The sequence below is a fragment of the Jaculus jaculus genome, chromosome 9, assembly GCF_020740685.1.
Source record: "Jaculus jaculus isolate mJacJac1 chromosome 9, mJacJac1.mat.Y.cur, whole genome shotgun sequence".
Classification (NCBI taxonomy): domain Eukaryota; kingdom Metazoa; phylum Chordata; class Mammalia; order Rodentia; family Dipodidae; genus Jaculus; species Jaculus jaculus.
The window spans coordinates 44,379,400-44,399,745 of record NC_059110.1 but is presented as its reverse complement, the minus strand read 5'-3'; the positions used below and the strand labels follow the sequence as shown (position 1 = coordinate 44,399,745).

At 36.6% G+C, this 20,346-nt stretch overlaps 1 protein-coding gene across 2 annotated transcripts in view; it reads left to right on the top strand.

Moving 5' to 3' along the window:
* Positions 1 to 19,814, top strand: part of Hsf2 (heat shock transcription factor 2) — a 34,175-nt gene extending 14,361 nt beyond the window's left edge. The window contains exons 5-13 of one of the 2 annotated variants that reach the window (XM_045159770.1): positions 911 to 986; positions 2,875 to 2,936; positions 5,470 to 5,557; positions 8,362 to 8,510; positions 9,282 to 9,515; positions 9,667 to 9,772; positions 15,472 to 15,525; positions 18,074 to 18,158; positions 18,723 to 19,814. In XM_045159770.1, coding sequence (XP_045015705.1) covers positions 911 to 986; positions 2,875 to 2,936; positions 5,470 to 5,557; positions 8,362 to 8,510; positions 9,282 to 9,515; positions 9,667 to 9,772; positions 15,472 to 15,525; positions 18,074 to 18,158; positions 18,723 to 19,036 — 1,168 coding nt within the window. In that variant the 3' untranslated portion in view covers positions 19,037 to 19,814. The remainder of the gene's footprint in view (positions 1 to 910; positions 987 to 2,874; positions 2,937 to 5,469; positions 5,558 to 8,361; positions 8,511 to 9,281; positions 9,516 to 9,666; positions 9,773 to 15,471; positions 15,526 to 18,073; positions 18,159 to 18,722) is intronic. The other variant, XM_004651234.2, reaches the window with a different exon arrangement.
* Positions 19,815 to 20,346: the final 532 nt, after the last annotated feature.

Below are 20,346 nucleotides of genomic sequence, written 5' to 3'. Positions count from 1 at the left end.
TTTAAATCTTTGAGGTAACCAACGCCTACTTCAGTAAGCAGATAACAGCATCTTTAAATGTGATTCTGAAAATATATAGTAATTCTTCAGTAAATAGTAAAAGTATTAAAAATTTCCTTTTTGATTATCTGTATATGAATCCAGTACCTTTTTTTTTTTTAAAAAAAAAGCTGTATTCTAGTTTTATTTACTTATTTGAGAGAGAAAAAGAGACAGAGAGAATAGGTGTCTGAAGGCCTTTGGCCACTGCAAATTAACTCCAGACACACGTGCCACCTTTTGCATCTGGCTTATGTAGTACTGGGGAATCGAACCTGGGTTCTTTGGCAGGCAAGCGCCTTAATGGCTAAGCCATCACTCCATTCCAAGGCCCTTTTATAATAGAACAGATTGAGGAAGAGAGCTTTTGTGGAAATAAATAAAAGTTCAGAAATTGAAGCATTTGATAGTTGGGTTATGTCATCCTCATTAGCTCTGATAATATTTAATGGCAGTTCAGGTTCGGTTTTAAATACTGGAGCTGAGCATTTAATCTTAGCACTCAGGAGGCTGAGGTTGGAGGACTGCCTTGAGTTCAAGGCTAGCCTGGAACTACAGAATGAGTTTTAGGCCAGCCTAGACTAGAGTAAGACCCTATGTCAAGGGCAATAGCAACAACAGCAGCAGCAACAACATAAAAATAAAAAGCCAATTGATACAGTGTAAGAAATATAACTTGGGAAAGTGACTGGTTTGACTTCGGATTTGCTTCTTTATAAAACTACTGAGGTGGGCCTGGCTTCAATTCCCCAGTACCCTTGTGAAGCCAGATGCATATTATATACCTACATCCTCACCCCTGAATGCCAAAGTTCTTATTTAAGGAGGCTTGATCTTCTGACTAAAAAACAATGTTTTAATCTCAATGTAGTGAGAATGAGTCCCTGTGGAAGGAGGTATCAGAACTAAGAGCAAAGCATGCACAGCAGCAGCAGGTGATTCGGAAGGTAAGAAGCTCTGCTCACACTGCAGTCTGCTCCTGCTGCACTGATGGTCTGCACCACGTTGTGAGCTACTTTAAAAATTATGGTTTACTGTTACAGGCACTGTTGATTTTTAAATCATTCACCAGCATTCATTTTTCAGTATATTAGGCTATGTAGTAGACAGACTCTGGTTGCTGAGATGAACCTTTAAGCCAGTCATGGTTATGAAAGAAGGGGTTTACTGAAGCTTATAGATCAAGAGGAAAGTTCCATAATGGCAGAAGTTGGCCCTATTTCACTGTACCAAGGAGAGAGAGAGAGAGAGAGAGAAAACCCACAAGCCAAAAGTCACATCACAGGTAAATCTCATACACTTTGCATATCTTTAGACTGGAATTCCAAATCCACCACTACACCTTAGGGCTGGAACCTAGGTTCTTTCAGTGACACCTCCTCCAGTCAGCTGACTACAGATCTAAAGTATTCATTTTTTTACACTATTTATTTATTTGACAGAGAAAGAGGGAAAGAGAGAGAAATGGGTACACCAGGGCCTCCAGCAGCTGCACATGAACTCCAGCTGCGTATGTCCCCTTGTGCATCTGGCGAATGTGGGTCTTGGGGAATCACACCTGGGTCCTTTGGCTTTGTAGGCAAATGCCTTAACCGCTAAACCATCCCTCCTGCCCTAAATTATAAAGTTTAATAAAATCCTGAATATATTGGGGCCATTTATTCAAGCTACTACAGGCTGCTATGCATAAAAGTGATAAAATATTATAAAATAAATTCTAGATAATGAGATGAAAAATACGGGGGAATCAGATTCCATCTATGTCATTGTCTCCTTTAACCTTTGGGTATCAACTTATATTTGAGGTAAAAAAGAAAAGCAGAAGAGTAACTAAGGTGTCTATTTTTTGCATGTGACTCAACTAAACTCAAAGCAACAGGTTTTTTTCAAGAGAGCGTGGGGGAGAGCATCAATTTGTTCTTGTCTTTAAAAGGTCCTTGAACTAAAAATAGACTTATGATCCTCAGAATCTAGACCTAGGGAAAACAGGCTTAGGGCAGTTGCCACATTTGGCCTGTGGTCAAAATAGATGCATTAGTTGTTTAAAAAAAATCAACAAATGAAAGTTAAATATTGTTGAAGTCATTTTTAATTGTTTTAGTTCATGAGGCAACTCTAATGCTGTTAAAAATGAGTTTAAACAAGACATCTTCTAAATTTGTACTTTATGGAAAGTATCTGTTACTATTTTTCACAAAATAATGTTTTGCTTAAATACTGATTTTTGTAATCTATAGATTTTTTTTTTTCTGAAAGCAAGGATAGTTGATCAAATAGTTAATATTGCACTTTAAATTTTCACCACAAATATTGTCTACCTAGTTACAAGTTTTTTGTTTTTTGTTTTTTTTTATTTTATTTTATTTTTTAATTTTTATTAACATTTTCCATGATTATAAAATATATCCCATGGTAATTCCCTCCCTCCCCACCCCCACATAGTTACAAGTTTTGAATCTGTTTTGAATAGTGAAGTTTAATGCATGGCAACTGTAATAATCTTTTTATTCTGCCCTGTCCTTGAGTCAGTGCCTGAAATTGGTCTTGACTCTGCCACTTCATGCTTAGTCTTGGGTTGACAGTAACTTCTGTGAGGAACCAGAGATAGGACTTTTCTACTTTAGTGTTAAGCTCTTAGCAGCTTCTGGATTTCTACTTTGGTACATTTTGAGTGTCCTCCATATTTGTTACCATCACTCTGGCCCAGGTTGTCAGACTCACCATGGAAGCACACTTATTCTTCAAGCCAATTCCTGATGCAGTTTTATAAGACTTGTTAAGGTGGACTAAAATACTGAGAGTTCATAAATGAAGTTTTATCTGTTTCCCTTTTAGATTGTCCAGTTTATTGTTACATTGGTTCAGAATAACCAACTTGTGAGTTTAAAGCGAAAAAGGTAAGTTTTTATGCTTAAATGTTTTGACTTACAGTTAAATATTTTAGTGTTATACTATGAATGACCTGTATTTGCTGAGAAAGAGAATGTGTGTGCCAGGGCCTCCAGCTGATGGAAACAAACTCCAGAAGCATGTATCATCTTGTGCATCTTGCTTACATGGGTCCTGGGGATTTGAACCAGGGTCCTTTGGCTTTGCAGGCAAGTGCCTTAACCACTAAGCCATCTCTCCTTAGCTTCTCAAGAGTAATCTTATATGGTGAGTATCCTTTACCCAAAAGGCTTGGAACCAGAAGTGTTTTGGATCACAATTCTTTTTAGCATATTTTGGAATGTTTGCATATATGAGGTAATCTGTGATAAGGTAAATTTGAACTCAAAATTAATTTGTTATATACATGTATCCTGAAGATAATTATATATACAGTATTTTTTGACATTTTAATACACATATAATTTTTTTTTTAATTTTTAATTTATTTATTTGAGAGCAACAGACACAGAGAGAAAGACAGATAGAGGGAGAGAGAATGGGCGCGCCAGGGCTTCCAGCCTCTGCAAACGAACTCCAGACGCGTGCGCCCCCTTGTGCATCTGGCTAACGTGGGACCTGGGGAACCGAGCCTCGAACCGGGGTCCTTAGGCTTCACAGGCAAGCGCTTAACCGCTAAGCCATCTCTCCAGCCCACACATATAATTTTATAAATGACAATTTCCTACAGCACTTGTTGATCCCCCCACTTATCCTTTCACTTTCCTCTCTCACTAAAATTCTTCTTTCCATGAGAACTCATCCTACTTCCTCATTTTTTAAGCTTTTCTTTTGTGACAGCACCATGAGTATAGACAGTAAACCATGGTAATTCCCACCTATCACCCTCCTTTTCCCCGTCCTAAATCCACTGTATTAAGTCTCTTTCCTAATTGGACTAACTGTCTCTCTTCAATTTTGCTGTCATCATTTTTTCCCCCTCTTTTTATGAAGGTCTTGTGTAGGCTTTTTGTATCTGCAAGACAACATGTTTGTTTAATTTTTTTTAATCAGCCAATCTTGATGGTTTACTTTTTTTTTCTTGGTATTTTTTTTTCCTAAATTTTTATTAACATTTTCCATGATTGTAAAAAATATCCCATGGTAATACCCCCCCCCCCAGTTTGTTTAATTTTTGACCACTGACTTAAATAAGGGTCACTTGCATAATCATGGTTGGGAGGCTATTTGCTGGAGTGTGAACATTAGTTACATCACTAAAGGACTTGCCTTCCCTTCTTCCAGCGATCATCACTTTCTACTGTTCCTATTGGAAAATGTGCTGTTCATGGATCTCTTCCTCATCTGTAATGAGATGACATGCTTAATCATGTATAGGAAACTTCATCTGTTCTGAGTCTAAGTAGTGGATTTGTTGTATGCAGAAGACAGCATTCTGTAGCCTCACACTTCCTTTCTGTTATTGTTATTTTATATATATATATATATATATATATATATATATATATATATATATATAGTTGTTAACTTTTATTTTTTTTATTATTATTTTAATCAGAGAAAGTGAAACAGAGAATTGGTGCACCAGGGCTTGTAGCCACTGTAATCAAAACTCCAGATGCAATGCCTCATCTTTTGTGCATGTGTGACCTTGTGTGCTCATGTGATACTGTGCTTCTGGCTTGCATGGGACCTGGAGAGTCAAACATGAGTCCTTAGGCCTCACAGGCAACTGCCTTAACTGCTAAGCCATCTCTCCAGCCCTTTATTTTATTTTATTTTATTTTTCTTTGTTGCTATTATTATTTTTTATCACAGAGAGCAAGAGAGAGAGCCTATGGTTTTTTGTGGGTTTTTCTTTTTCTTTTTCTTTTTCTTTTTTTTTTTTTTTTTTGGTGTTTTTACATAGGGTCTGGCTTTAGCCCAGGCTGAATTCACTATGTAGTTTCCCATTGGCCGTGAACTCACAGTGATCTTCCTTCCTTCACCTCTCAAGTGCTAGGATTAAAGGTATGCACCACTAGGCTAGGCTGGTCTTTTCCATTTATGCATATATGTATGTACATATGTATATATGTACTCACTCTAGCCCATGCTGACCTGGAATATACTGTGCAGTCTCAGGCTGGCCTCTAAAGATCCCCCTCCTACCTCTGCCTCCCAAGTGCAGAGATTAAAGGTATGTGTCACCAAGCCCAGCCCAGTTCCTGTTCTGTTTTTTTTTTTTGTTTTTTTTTGTTTTTGTTTTCCAAGGCAGGCTCTCACTCTAGCCCATGCTGAGCTAGAATTCACTATGTAGTCTCAGGGTAGTCTCGAACTCACGGCAATCCTCTTAGCTCTGTCTCCCAAGTGCTGGAATTAAAGGTGTGAGTCACCACACCTGGCCCAGTTCCTATTCTTAAGAAGTACCCATGTTAAAGAGTTCCTTGCATTTTCTTTCTGAAGCTTTTTATTCACTACTAAACTGGCTGTGTTTGAGATATAGGTAAATTATTAGAACATTAAATTCTTTAACTTTTGCTGTATTCTTCTGATTTCCAGGCCTCTACTTCTAAACACTAATGGAGCCCAAAAGAAGAATCTATTTCAGCACATAGTCAAAGAACCAACTGATAATCACCATCATAAAGTAATTTTTAATATATTTTATATTAATGTCTCAAACTAGATTTTGTTATGGCAGTATCTCATGCAGTCCAGGAAGTTTAGTGAATAATAATGTAAGTGCTCATTCCTCAGCTCTACTAAATCATGGTGGTTTTTATTACCTGCTTTAGGTTATTTTAAGGAATAAATCATTGCAAATATAGTTGTTCTAGTTACCTGTTTCCAAGTTGTTTCCCTGTTTTGGTTTAGTATTTGCTCTTACTATGACTATTTTGTTAATATTTCTCATTATTTTGCATATGTAAACTATGTAGGTACTATCCTGAAATGTGACTCTCCTGCTCCCCACCCCCCCAGGTGCTCAGGCTGAATAATAAGGGCCTCTGACATGCTAGGCATATACTCAACCCCTGTACTACTGTACCCCCAACACAGTGTCTTTTTTGGTCTTGATATTTTTGAGATTTATAAAGTAGATTTAGCTCATTTTGGTACTATGTAATTTGAACAATATGATAATGGAATAGGTGTTTCCTTTTCATCTTCTATGATAAATGTGCATTTATTTGACTGCTTTTCTATAGCAATTTTAAAACATTTTCATTAAATTTTATCTACTTGCAGATTAGTCTGCCATCAGACTAGTCTGGATCTCTTCTTATAATCTTACTATCATTACCTTTTTTAGTTTTATGAGATGTTGATTATCAAACCCAGGTCCTTGTACGTGCTAGTCATGAGCCTCTGAGCTACCATTGTTACTTTGTAATCTTAAAATTTTTAAATGTTACTTCAGATTTATTGTTTAATTACCTGAATTGTTTTCTGGGGCAAAGCAGAATTAACCTCAGAGTTGATTGTTCTTCCTACTGCTTCTTAATAACCAAGTTGATATACATATGTAACTTTTGTGTAAGGTTGATGACTCATGAAAATGGATGCAGTTTTCTTAAGCTAGAATTTTATTTCATCATCATCATCATCATCATCATCATCATTATTATTATTATTGGTTTTTCGAGGTAGGGACTCAATCTAGCCCAGGCTGTCCTGGAATTCACTGTGTAGTCTCAGGGTGGCCTTGAAATCATGGTGATCCTCCTACCTCTGCCTCCTGAGTGCTGGGATTACAGGTGTGTGCCACCATGCCCAGCTTAGCATTTTATGTATTTTGTTTTGTTTTTCAAGGAAGGGTTTCGCTCTAACCCAGGCTAACCTGGAATTCACTATGTAGTCTCAAGGTGGTCTTGAACTCATGGTAATCCTCCTACCTCTGCCTCCCAAGTGCTGGGATTAAAGGCATGCGACAGTACGCTCAGCTAGAATTTTATGTATTTTAAAGTGTATCTTTTAGCTCTGTTACCTAGTTCACTGTAAAGAACTAAAATTACTTATGGCCTGAATATACCTTTTAAAACTTTTTTATTTTTACTTATTTATTTGAGAGGGCAAAAGAAGCAGAGAGAGAAAGGCACGTAGAAAGAAAATGGGCGCACCAGGGCTTCCAGCCACTGCAAATGAACTTGAACTTTGGACGCATGTGCATGTAGCTTAGGTGGGTCCTGGGGAATTGAACCTGAGTTCTTTGGCCTTGTAGGCAAGTATCTTAACCACTAAGCAATTTCTCCAGCCCTGTCTGTTTTGTTTTTTTTTTAAATATTGGGGATGGATAGTAGAGTCTCATGCATGTTACGCGAGTACGCACAGACCTCATGTTGCTTTTTATTTTGAGATAGAGTGTCATTAAGCTACCCAGGCTGCCTTTAACCTCACTCTGTTTCCCAGGAAGGCATAAACTTTAGATCTTCCTGCCTTAGCCTCTTGAGTAACTGGTATTATAAAATGTTTCCACAAGGCTGAGCTGTGTATCAGCATCATTTTTTTTTTTTTTAAAGCTAGTTTAAAATAGCCAAACTGACATTTCACTATGGAGTAGATTTTCTCTTCATGAACCTAGTTAATGAATGAGAATAGAACATGGGTGTCTGAAACACTTGAAATTTCTGAAGGCCTGGAACTTTGACTTTGTAAGCATGAAAAGCACTTTGGAATTTGAAGGTCTTTTTTTTAAAATTATTATTTTATTTATGTGAGAAAGAGGCAGATAGAATGGGTGCAGAAGGGTTCCCAAATGCTGTAAATGAACTCCAGACACATGTACCACCTTGTGCATCTGGCTTTTGTACATCCTCAGTAATGTAACCTGAGGCTTTTGGCTTTGCAGGCAAATGCCTTAACCACTAAGCCATCTCTCAAGCCCAATATTTATTTATTTATTTTATCTAGGTCTTTATCTCCTCTCTCCATGTCTCCATTTCACTGAGGGGCCTCTTCAGCAGGGTTTCACTGTTCATTGTGGGGCACTTAGGGTTGAGGATTTCTTAAAGTAAAAGTGGTAATAAGGCTGAGGAGATGGATCAGTTAACAGCATCTGATTGCAGGTTGTGCTGGTTTGGGTTCAGTTCTCCAGTGCCCACATTAAGCCAGATGAATAAGGTGGCACGTACATCTGTAGTTTGTTTGTCATGGCAAGGAGGCCCTGATGTGCCTGTATACTCTCTCTGTCTCTTTCTGCTCACAGATACATAAATATATTTTTTTTTAAGTAAGAGTAATGAAGTAGCATCCAGGCTGTAAGTATGCCTCATACCTCTATAAGGCAGTATTAGTAATAGCCATTAGTATATGAGCTGCTGAAAGCCAGAGGATGTAGTTGTACTGTTTATTGTTGTGTTCTCAATGTTTAGTAAATAGCATATGCCTGTTTTTTGAAATGATAACCTTTGTAATAGTCTGTATGATTTTGTTTGTCTATTGTTTTTTCAGGTTCCACACAGCAGAACTGAAGGTTTAAAGCCAAGAGAGAGGATTTCAGATGACATCATTATTTATGATGTTACTGATGATAACACGGATGAAGAGAATGTCCCAGTTATTCCTGAAATAAATGAGGAAGTTATATCTGATCCTTCCAAGTAAGTTTATGAGATAAAACATAGGGAGATGAGGATATGGCTCAGCAGTTAAAGGCACTTGATTGCAAAGCTTATCATCCTGGGTTTGATTCTCTAGTACCCATGTAAAGCCAGGTGTATAATATGCCATATAAGTCTGGAATTCATTCACAGCAGCAAGAGGCCCTAGTGTACCCCTATTTTCTTTCTCAGACATTTAAAAAGAGACTTACGAGAATATTGGTCAGTTTTTCTTTTAAAAAGCTAAAATAAGAGCCACTTTAAAAATACTTTTTTGCTGGGCATGTTGGTGCATGCCTCTAATCCCAGCACTTGGAAGGCAGAGGTAGGAGGATTGCTGTGAGTTTAAGGCCCCTCTGAGAATACTGAGTGAATTTGGGGTCAGCCTGGGCTAGAGTGAGAACCTACCTTGAAAAAACAAAAAAAAATGATAATAATTTGTTGATGAACAGTATATAGTATTTTAATTATTAATATCTCATAGGTGGATTAGTAACACTATCATATTTGGATTATGCAACTGGATAATATTCAATCAGATGAATCTACACTTCCCTAAGAAATAATTAAATTACTAAAATTTTTTGTTGATTTTTTTTTTTTATGCTTTTCTAACTTATGAAGCATCAAAATTTGTGATTAAGCTACTACTCAAGAAACTTAAGCCTTTTAGTAAGTAGGCTGGGAAGAGGTTCTGTAGAAGATGATTGCATGAATCTACTTTGTCTGAAAATGTATTTGTTTCTTCTATTATTGTCAATACAACTGTAGCCAGTACCCTGATATTGTAATTGTTGAAGATGACAATGAAGATGAGTATGCACCTGTCATTCAGAGTGGGGATCCGAGTGAACCAGCCAGAGAATCGTTAAGTTCTGGCAGTGGTGGCCCCAGCCCTCTTATGTCTAGTGCGCTCCAGCTAAATGGCTCATCCAGCCTGACTACAGAAGATCCTGTGACCATGATGGATTCCATTCTAAATGATAACATTAACCTTTTGGGAAAGTGAGTACTAGATATTACCTAAAATTAATTAATTGCTTTATTTCACATTTTGTTTGTTACCTTTTTAGTGATCTTGCTTTAAGATATCTATTATTATGTATTGTATATGCATTATGTCCCTAATAAATACACAATTACTTTCTTACCCCAGGGTTGAGCTGCTGGATTATCTTGACAGTATTGATTGCAGTTTAGAGGACTTCCAGGCTATGCTGTCAGGAAGACAGTTTAGCATAGATCCAGATCTTCTGGTTGATGTAGGTATTTCCAATGACCTTTGCTGTGCTGATGATTTGAGTACTTATGTACATTTAAAAATCATACTTTTTCTTTTTTGTGTTTCACACTGTGTTTGCATTCTCTTTGCTTAAAGAACATATACTATTGGGTTTGGAACATTGAATGGGAGTTAATTCCCTTGTAATAGTATATCAGTTCTGTTCCATAGTTCTACAAAATCCAGGTCTTGTTTGGACTTGTTGCTGTGTGTATGTTTCAGTGTAGTATAAATTGTAACTGAATAAAGATCTGTGGAAATTAGTCATACATGTACCTAGCTAAGAAGTATCATGGAGCTACCTCTTAATCCTTTGGATGTTACATATTTTCTACTCAAATATATGTTGTTATATTTGTAATTATATATATATATATATATATATAAATATATATATATATATATATGAGAAATTCTTATGTTTTGAGCTCAAGTTTTTCCTGTTTCAGGCTTGTGATCATCTGTATAATCTCGGCTGCAATATTATATCTGGACTGTGAATCCTTTTCTCTGTTTCTAGCTAACTACCATTCTCTTTCATTTCCCTCTTATTCAGTGCCAAACTCCTCACCCTTATCTAAAGCTTTGTGTAGCCTGGCCCTACTAGATAAATCTTGTCCTCTCTTCATATCATCTTGTTTATTCTAGAAACATTTTGCATTCTTTTCTTTATTTCTTGCTTTATAACTTCTCTCATATGAAAAGATTTTATAAGGGCTGGAGAGATGGCTTAGCTGTTAAGGTGCTTGCCTACAAAGCCAAAGGACCCAGGTTTGATTCCCAGTACCCATGTAAAGTCAGATGCACAAGGTGGAACATGTGTCTGGAGGTCATTTGCAGTGGCTAGAGGCCCTGGTGCACTCTTTCTCTCTCTCCCTCTCTATTTATTCATCTGCCTCTCTCCTCTCACATAAATATTTTATAGTCTTATCATTGTAGGAACTCTTGATTAGTCTTTTATTATTCTTTAGTCTTATTTCCAGTTCATTAATTTACTCATTTGTGTGCCTTTTCCCTGAGAGCTCAGTCATTGTCACCTGACTTCACCATCCTTGCAGATCATCAGCACATATGCGATGTGTTTCACTTTTGAAGGCTTCTTGTACATGCTTCTGTGTTCATGACCTGCTTTCTTGTGTTTATTGGTCCTGCTCCAACTCTGAGTCTAGGACCTTTCAGAATATTCTACTAGTCACAAAGAAAAACAAAATCCCTTAATTCTGGCTATTTTAAGAATCCTTGTAATCTTCAACTAAGTCATTTTAATTTGACTTGGAACATTTACTGAATTTATTTGTCCTCAACTCTCCATATTTGCAGGAATAATTTACTATGTTCTTATCCTCTCATAAGCGGTTTCCAGTTATCCTTTCTTTAAGGAAAAACTTATTTAAAGCCAATTTGTATTCCTGTCCTCTGCCTTGCTTTTTTCCCTTTATCTTTGATCTTTCCTATCTGCCTCCAGTATGTACATGCTGTCCCCATCTTTAAACACTTAAGTTTTTTGATACCTTTCTCTGCCCATTTACCACTCTGCTTCCTCATTGTAAAACTGTAGAACTGAGTGGTGGTATTTGTTACTTCCTGAATTGATTCTCTTCTAAAAGTCTAAATTATCTTGTTTCACTAACTTTAACTGTCTTCTACAGTGTTTGAGTCTTTTTATTTTTATATTTTAAGTTAGTGGTCTCACTCTACACCTGGCTGAACTGGAACTCACTCTGTAGTCTTATGCTAGCCTCAGACTCATAGCAGTCCACCTTACTTACCTCTGTCTCCCAACTGCTGGGATTAAAAGGTGTGCACCACTAAACCTGGCTGCTTTTTTAAAATTTATTTTTATTTTGGGTCGAGTGAGAGAAAGGCAAACAGAGATAGTGAGTATATGGGCATGACAGGACTCTGTGCCACTGCAAATGAACTACAGACACATGAGGTACTTTATGAATTTGGCTTTACATAATTACTGGCAGTTGAACCCAGGTCATTGGGCATTGCAAGCAAGCACCTTTGAGCTCTGAGCCATTTTTTTCCAGCTCTCTTCCTCCCGCTGTGTTTGTTTTCCAGTGTATATAGGCTTTGTTTATCTTATCCCTGTGCTGGTGGAAGGAAATTTGTTTTAGAGTCAGACAGGACTGGGTTCTGATACAAGATCTTGGCACTTGACTTACTAATGTTATTAACCTTGCAAAAAGTTTTTTTTTTTTTTTTTTTTTTTTTGAGATAGGGTCTCCTTTTTGCTGGCTGACCTCAAACTTGCTGTGTAGCCTAGGATGACCTTGAACTTTAGATCCTCCACAGCCTGAGTTCTGGAATGATAAACCTGTGCTGCCGTACCTTGTTAATACAATTTTGGGTGTCAAACTGGGCTTCCTGCATGCTAGCTCAGTACTGTACCAACTGAGCTGCATCCCCAGCCTCCCTATCTATTAAGTGAAATAACATTGTATATTTTTAGTACTAGTAAGTATTCTACAATAGAACTTTTCTTTAAAATATGATTTTATGTAACAAAGGCTGGTCTGTGACTCACTAACCAATGCTGGCCTTGAATTTGTGATTCTTCTCTTTGTACCTTCTGAATCATCACATCTGGCTCCTCTCATCTTTCTGCTCCTCTGTGAAGAGATTTTGTCTTGTAAAATTACTTTGAAATGGAGCCTGACACGGTGGCTTATGCCTCTAATCCTATTACTCTGGAGGCTGAGGTAGGAGGAACACGCTGAATTTGAGGCCAGCATGGGCTACATAGTGAGTTCTAGGTCAGAGTGGGCTAGAGTGATACCCTATCTCAAAAAAAAATTTTTTTTCTTTGAAGTGAGTATCTGTACTTCTTAACATTTTAAACACAAACTTGCCATGAATTCCACTTTTGTGCTTTTAGAATCATTAGTCGTGTCTGTCCTCAATGCATATAATGCCAAACTTTTAATTCCTTTGTTTTGTTTATTTGAGATAGGGTCTCACTACTGCCCTTTTTGGCATTCATGTTTTCTGTAATATTATCAACTTATTCCAGATAATTATCACAGAACCATCTTGATCCCCCCCCTTTTAATACTTATTTCCAAGGAGAGAATATAAGCATGACAGGGCCTCTAGACATTGCAAATGAACTTCAGATGCATGCACCACTTTGTGCATCTGGCTGTGGGTGAGTACTAGGGAATTGAACCTGGGTTGTTAGGCTTTGCAGGAAAGTTCCTTTAAACAATGAGCAATCACTCCAGCCTTGGTTTTTTTTTTTTTTTTTAAGAATTTTAAAAATTGTATTTATTTGCAATCAGAGAGAGAAGCGAGACAGAGAAAATAGGTACTCCAGGGCTTCTAGCCACTGCAAAAGAATCCCAGATGTGTGCACTACTTTGTGCATGTTTCTACATGGGAACTGGGGAATCAAACTCAGGTCATTAGGCTTTGCAGGCAAGCATCTTAACCACTGAGCCATCTCTCCAGTCCTTCCTTTTCCTTATTACTAAACCCTGTTTTCAAAAATAGCTTTGACAAAACATCCTAACTTTTTGATTTATATCTTTTATATGTGTACATATTATTTTGATCATAATCTTCTCCCATTATTCTCTAGCCCCCTACTCTTCATTTTAGTCACTTCAGGTTTTCAGGTCTTAGCTGAATTAAGACCTGAGCCAAAAGATCCTTCATCCATTTGGAATTTTTGTGCATGATGAGACATAAAAGGTTTAGATTCATTATTTTACATGTAGCTATACAAGATTTCCAGCACAATTTGTTGAAAATGTAATCAACTCCTTTGTGTTTTTGTCCTCTTTCCAAAAATCAGGTGGCTGTAGTTTCCTTATGCCTGGATCTTACCACGACTAAATATCTAGATCTCTAGTCTGTTCCACTGATTTACATGTCTCTTTTTGTGCCATTACTGTGATGTTTTGTTATTATGGTTCTGTAGTATAACTTGAAATCTGGTATGATGATGTCTCAAGCAGTATCCTTTTTGCTGAAAGTAGTTTGGCTGTCTGGTGTCTTTTGTGCTTCCATGTGAATTTTATTTTAAAGATTTATTTTTATTTATTTATTAGAGACAGAGAGAGGGAGAGAGTATGTGAGAATGGGTGCTCCAGGGCCTCTAGTCACTGCACACAAACCTCAGACGCATGTACCACCATGTGCATCTGGCTTATATGGGACCTAGAGAATCGAACCTGGGTCCTTAGGCTTCATAGGCAAGTGCCTTAATCACTAAGCCATTTCTCCAGCCACCATGTGAATTTTAATTTTTTCTATTTCTTTGAAGACTTTGTAGAATTTTGATTGGGATGGCATTGAATCTGTATTATTTTTCATAGGAAGCTCTCCTAACTTCATATTTATACTCTTAACTTTCTCATCTGAGTTCCATATTATCCTTGAATTATATGATAGTATTTGTTTAAAAATTCGTATGTGGCTTATCTTGTTTTCTCAATTAGCAAAAATGGTCAATATGCAAATAAGTGTAGTATATTTCAGAGTTTGTAGCTTTTCTCTGCATAGTTAATTTCTGGATGATTTAGGGTAGAGACAACAGGAGGGGATTGGCCATAGAATTCAGTAAGCTGTGCCAATTCCCATATATGAGCTAGTTTTATAGGTTGTACCATATATCTTCTAGGAGTGTGTGTGAGAAACCCCAAATCCAGTAGAAGGGTGTGTAGGACAGAAGGGAGGGGAGAAGTTAACTTTGCTGGCTCTGGCCTGAGTCTAAGAACATTTCTCTGTCTGCTTTGTGGATGCTAATTCTGTAGCTGAGAATTATTTTCTCTTCTCCTTTCTAAGTTCTAACCTCTCTCTCCTACCTTCTGCCCCTACCCCCCAACACACACTTAGCTTTATCAAGGTCTTTGTGTCACCAACTCTGTGTGTGTTTTTCTCCCATTTTATTTTCTTAACTCCTTTGTGTTTTTATACCTCGATATTTACTGTTAAGGATTGTATCTGTACATATATTGGCTGTTTGATGTGAGTCTTACCTTTTACATTGTAAACTCTTGAAGAGGACAAAGGGTGTTCTCTTGTCTTCTTTAATTTCTTAATGCCTTAATGTGGAAGGACTGTCTTTGGAGCTGCATGACCTGGAAGTTCCATGTCTAAATTGGCTGGACTAGAGTAGAGCTCACAAGCAGTGTTCTTACACCTAGGATCTCTTCTGCCAGGTGAGGGCAGTATAACCCAGCAGAGATGCTGTGTTCTCAGGGATCCACTGGAAGTATAGTTTAGGTTTCACTGCTATCGAGAAAAGTCTATACACTAGTCGCCTTATTAGTAGATATTCAATGAAGGCCCTAGGCTGAGACTCAGCTTTTCTTGCCACACGAGGCTAAAGGCATTTAGGGAGCAAAACAATACAGGAAATAATGGAGAATAATGAAGGAGATGTGAACTAAGGAAAACCATCATTTGTCTCAATTGATTTACCCATTGTTCATAGGGAAATTCTTACCACCTAAAATTTCTATCTAGTGCTTTGGCCAGCCTGCTCTGCTTTTGTTTTTCTTTCTGTTTTCTTGCTTTTCTTTTCCACACTTGTTTTTCTCAGTGGGAATTTCCTAGTGTAGGAGCAACATCTATCTCTTCTTCACATGAATGTATAAAAATTTTGAACACAACAATTCTCATTAAAATATTTTTTAAACTTATCATCTTTCTTGTTTGGTCTTTCAGCTTTTCACTAGTTCTGTGCAGATGAATCCCACAGATTACATCAATAATACAAAAGTAAGTTTTAATTCATGTTGCTCAGGACTTATAGCTATAAACATATGAAAAAAAAAAGAAAAGTCCTAGTAAATAGAGAGCAATATTACTCCCGGTTAGCAAAACCATTTTAAATTTTTACCTAATGTGTGTTATTGATAATAAAATGCTAGGTGGAAAAATAACTTTTGGTTGTGGGTTATTCTTTCATTACCCAGTCCAGCTGGCCTGTGTGGGATTCACTCTTGAGTATATGAAATCAGCCTCTTGGTGCTAAGAAAGCACTTAACCTTATCTTCTTCAGATATTCCGTTGAACTAAATGATTAAAATATGATTTTTACATTTCACACACTTGTTCCTTCTATTAACAATTTCTCAACTTTTTTAAACTGAAATTTTACTGGTATCCATATTCTTTAAGTTCCTTCATTTCATTAGCATATATTAAAAATGTACAAGTTTTTGATAATTTAAGGAAAGGCAAATTGAAACAACTGAAGTAGTGATTAATTTTTTAAGGTTTTCTTTTTTAATTAGTAACTGTAGCTGGGTTTAGCAAATGTTGCCAAGAAATTCTTTAGAACTGGTTTTAATGATTAGTATGGACAGTTTAATGTGGCCGTAGCAGATATTTATAAAGCTTTTCTATTTCGTATAGCTTATTGCCTTGGCTAATAGATTCTATTTCTTGTATTTATATCAAATTGTATGAGAATTTATTTATTTATTTTGACTACAAAAATAGATCCAGTTCACATTATTTATTAGTGAAGTCAGAATTTCATTTTTATTCTTTGTAATCTAACATTGAGCATATCTCAGGTAAATATGAGAGATAAGGGTAATGGATGGGATTTCTGTTGTCACATGTGAGGGGTAGTTTGACTCCATTTCATACATTTTTAGATGTACATCTGAAACAGGGAGTTGATTTTGCATTGTCTGTGTTATTTATCCCAGTGATGAGCAGAACACTGTACCACTAAATATTGTTGACTTTACAGGCCACTTATTCTTTCTCACAATTAACAGTGCTTCAGTTGCACTGTTAAAGCAGATATAGGCAGGCATGGTGGTGCACACCTCTTATCCCAGCACATGGGAGGCAAAAGTAGGAGGATCACTATGAAGTCAAGGCTAACGAGAGACTACAGAGTGAGTTCCAGGTCAGCTTGGGGTGAGACCCAGCAGATATGGACAGTACATAAAAGATTAGGTAGCTGTGTTGCAATAAACTATGTTTTGATAAACAGGCAACATGCTGGATTTCACATAGAGCCATCATTTGCCTAGGATTTACGTCACACCTCATCTATTTCAGGAAATACGGCCTTAGTATTGGATAATTGCATGACTTTCTCATACATTTAATTTATTGAACATGTTGTGCTGTTGATGGATAGAAGCTGAGTCATTCTAAGATCATTCTCTTAATTCTCTTAATTCCAAAAACTGATAACTTAGTTAAGAGTTTTCAGAAACAGAAATTATCACATTATGTATTACTATATAATCCTAAAAATCTATTTAAGAGTGTGTCTTTTCATTATTGTTCTGTGTCTAAATTATAAATTATTGGTGCTTTGTCATTTCCTTGTTGATGACAAGGATATATGACATGAGTTACAACATTTTTCTAGCTCAAGATATATTATGTTCCTCAATATGGCTGACTTGCCACTACTAATGAGTGAAACCTTGCATGAGAAATGAAATCCATTCATAATCCTGGTTCTCAGGTTCTAGAATATCAGTACTGCTGATACTACTGTGTTCTAGGGAGAATAAAAATGTTATTGTCTTAATGTTGATGTATCTGTTGTGACTAGTAAATAACTGTTTTTACTCATACATTTGGAGTGGTTTGGTAGTTTAGTATCTTGGGGGCAGTACCTTTCCTGAATTATGGAAACTTCTGCCTCATTGCACAAATATCACAGCAACTTAAAACTATTCAGATAATTTGTGAACTTCCTTTGTACCTCCAAGCTTGAACATCAGTGAAAGATTACTAAAGAATTTTACACAAAAGATTCAGGTTGTTTGATAATCAGAAAGAAGACAGTGATTGAAAGGAGAAAAATCACAACAAGGATAATAAACCCAACATCTCAGTGTTGAGGCCTCCAAGAATAGAGATTATGTAAAAAACATTACTACGCCATCCTGGACTGGTTTATGCTAAATGTTCTGCTGTTGGGAAGAGAATTATGTAATACATTTTCAGTTGGAGCTATTTAAATGAAATGAAATGAAGTGAATATTCTTAGCTCATACTTGAAGCAAGTCTCTTTGATTCTTTCCCATCTTTTGTCTTTCATAGATTCTATCTTAATACACACCCTTCTTTTATCCTAGTTCAAATACCTCATTTCTTCCCCTTAGGACAAATTTTCTTAACCAGTTTTACTATCTCTAGTCAATTCTCTCTTTAATCTATCTTTCCTGATGTGCCACTTTTCCATATGTTTGAATAATATAATCTTCCAGTATTATATTTTACCAGTTTTTAATTTTTATGGAACATAAGGTATAAAACAAGTATTTTTACAACATTTTTCCTTCAGACTGAGAATAAAGGATTAGAAGCTACCAGGAGCAGTGCAGTTCAGCCATCTTCAGAAGAGGGAAGAAAATCCAAGTGCAAACCAGGTAGGTACCGAGGCCATCGTAGTCTGGGATTTTGTGAGGTTGCTCATCGTCATTTCATTTTGTTGTGAAAAGTCTAATGTAGAAAAAACAGAGTGTTGAATCCTGTTGCACTTAACAACTAAAGGATTGGGGTGTGTACAGTACAGTTAGCTCCGTGATAGAGCTCTTGTAGCATATGCAGGGTTGGATTTGATCCCCAAAATCACACAAAAAATTGAACAGTATGAAAAATTCAGTACAGGTGACTAACTTTACTTGATTGTGCTTTTAAACAAATGGAGTTGGTGAGGTAAGAGTTATTAAAGGTTGACTTTTTAAAATTTTAACTTTAAGAGACTTGAATGAGTCTCATTTCTAAATTGTTGGATGAAAGACGTTCCTGACTTATACAGTTCATGTAGTCTCATTCTGGCCTCAAACTCAAAGCAATCCTCCTACCTTGGCCTCCTGAATGCTAGGATTAAATCTGTGTACCACTATGCCTAACTTGTACTTTTTTAAGCTTACATAAAAATGTATCATTTTTTGTATTTGGATATATGAGTGATGTTCTAATGCTTACAGACAAGCAACTTATCCAGTACACTGCCTTCCCGCTCCTTGCATTCCTTGATGGGAACCCTGCTGCTGCTGCTACTACTACTACTGCTACTGAGCAGGGGAGCACAATAGCATCATCAGAAGTGATGTCTTCTGTAGAGAAGCCCATAGAAGTTGATGAGCTTCTGGAGAGCAACCTGGACCCAGAGCCAACCCAGAGTAAGCTTGTTCGCCTGGAACCGTTGACCGAGGCCGAGGCTAGTGAAGCTACCCTGTTCTATTTATGTGAACTTGCTCCTGCACCTCTGGATAGTGATATGCCACTGTTAGATAGTTAAATCCCCAGGAAGTGGATTCTACGTGTATATATTCATCAAAATGATGAACTATTTATTTTAAAGTATCATTTGGTACTTTTTTTTTTTGTAAAATTACTTTGTTTTGTTTAATTAGATACTGTGGAATAAAAGCACCTTTGGCTTTTCTCACTAACTACACTCGTGCAAAGCTTTCTGATGTTACTCTGCTGCCTCAATGTATATTATTGGCATATCTCCAAGTTGGATTTAAATTGCCAGTTTTCTCCAGCTGTAGTAAGTTGGATTTCTTTTTTCCAAATATGACTTTTAATCCCAGTTATACTTGTTTTACTTGTTTGACACTATTTGCATTGGAGTGTAAGTAACTAGAACACCTAAAGCTTTCTCTAGTCTAGTTACTTTTATTAAGTGTTTTTCACTTGACTTATTTTTAAAACTGGGAACATAAAGTGCCTGTATCTTGTAATACTTTGTATGTCTTTCTTGGTTCAGAGAAATTCTTTTATGTTCAAAGAAGTTTTATTATGTTCAACAGAAAAGGCAAAGTATGCATCACTGTCTGACACAGTTCCAGCTCCATGTACATAGAAGAGTGTGGAACAGGTTAAAGTTACCCTCATCCTCTTAGACTAGTTTTGAGTAAAAGTTTTCTGGTTTGTTTGTGTTCTTATGAACATGCTATTTAGTAAAATAAATATAATGTATGTTGACTACTATTATTTGTTATGTGTCCTTTTTGTGGGAGATGCCCACACGAAGTAGTTTTTCCTTCTCATTAAAAGATGATTCTAAGCTACATGTGCCATCTATTTTTATATTATTGTGAGTCATGCCAACACCTTTGTGCCTCATCTGAAAAATAAACTGTATATTGCAGTAAGGAAGGCATATGATGTTTATATTTATAGTGCATTTTACTGTTCTAAGTTTAGGTATTATAATGACTTGCTTTCTAATGAAGAACTGAAAGATGTATGCTGCTTCTCATTGTGTAAATAAGGTGAGAACAATGTCATTGCCCTGAGAGAAAATAGGAGAATCAACTCAACTTGTCTCTTTGGACCAGTTATTTAAAAGAATTAGACTAAGGGCAGGGTACACTTTGTTAATTTGAAGGAAACAGGCAGAGGCTAGAAGCAGTAATTAATATCTAAATATTATATAGGAGTGTGCAATAAGGAGCTATTAAGGATGTTCTGTTGGCCATATTGTGCCTCTTGAGGTCTTGGCAGTTTTCTTCTGTGTTAAGAATCAAGGTAAGTCCTAACATATGCAAAGCCCTGTGTTTGATCCTAGTACAAAACAAAACAAGAACAAAGGAATGCTTT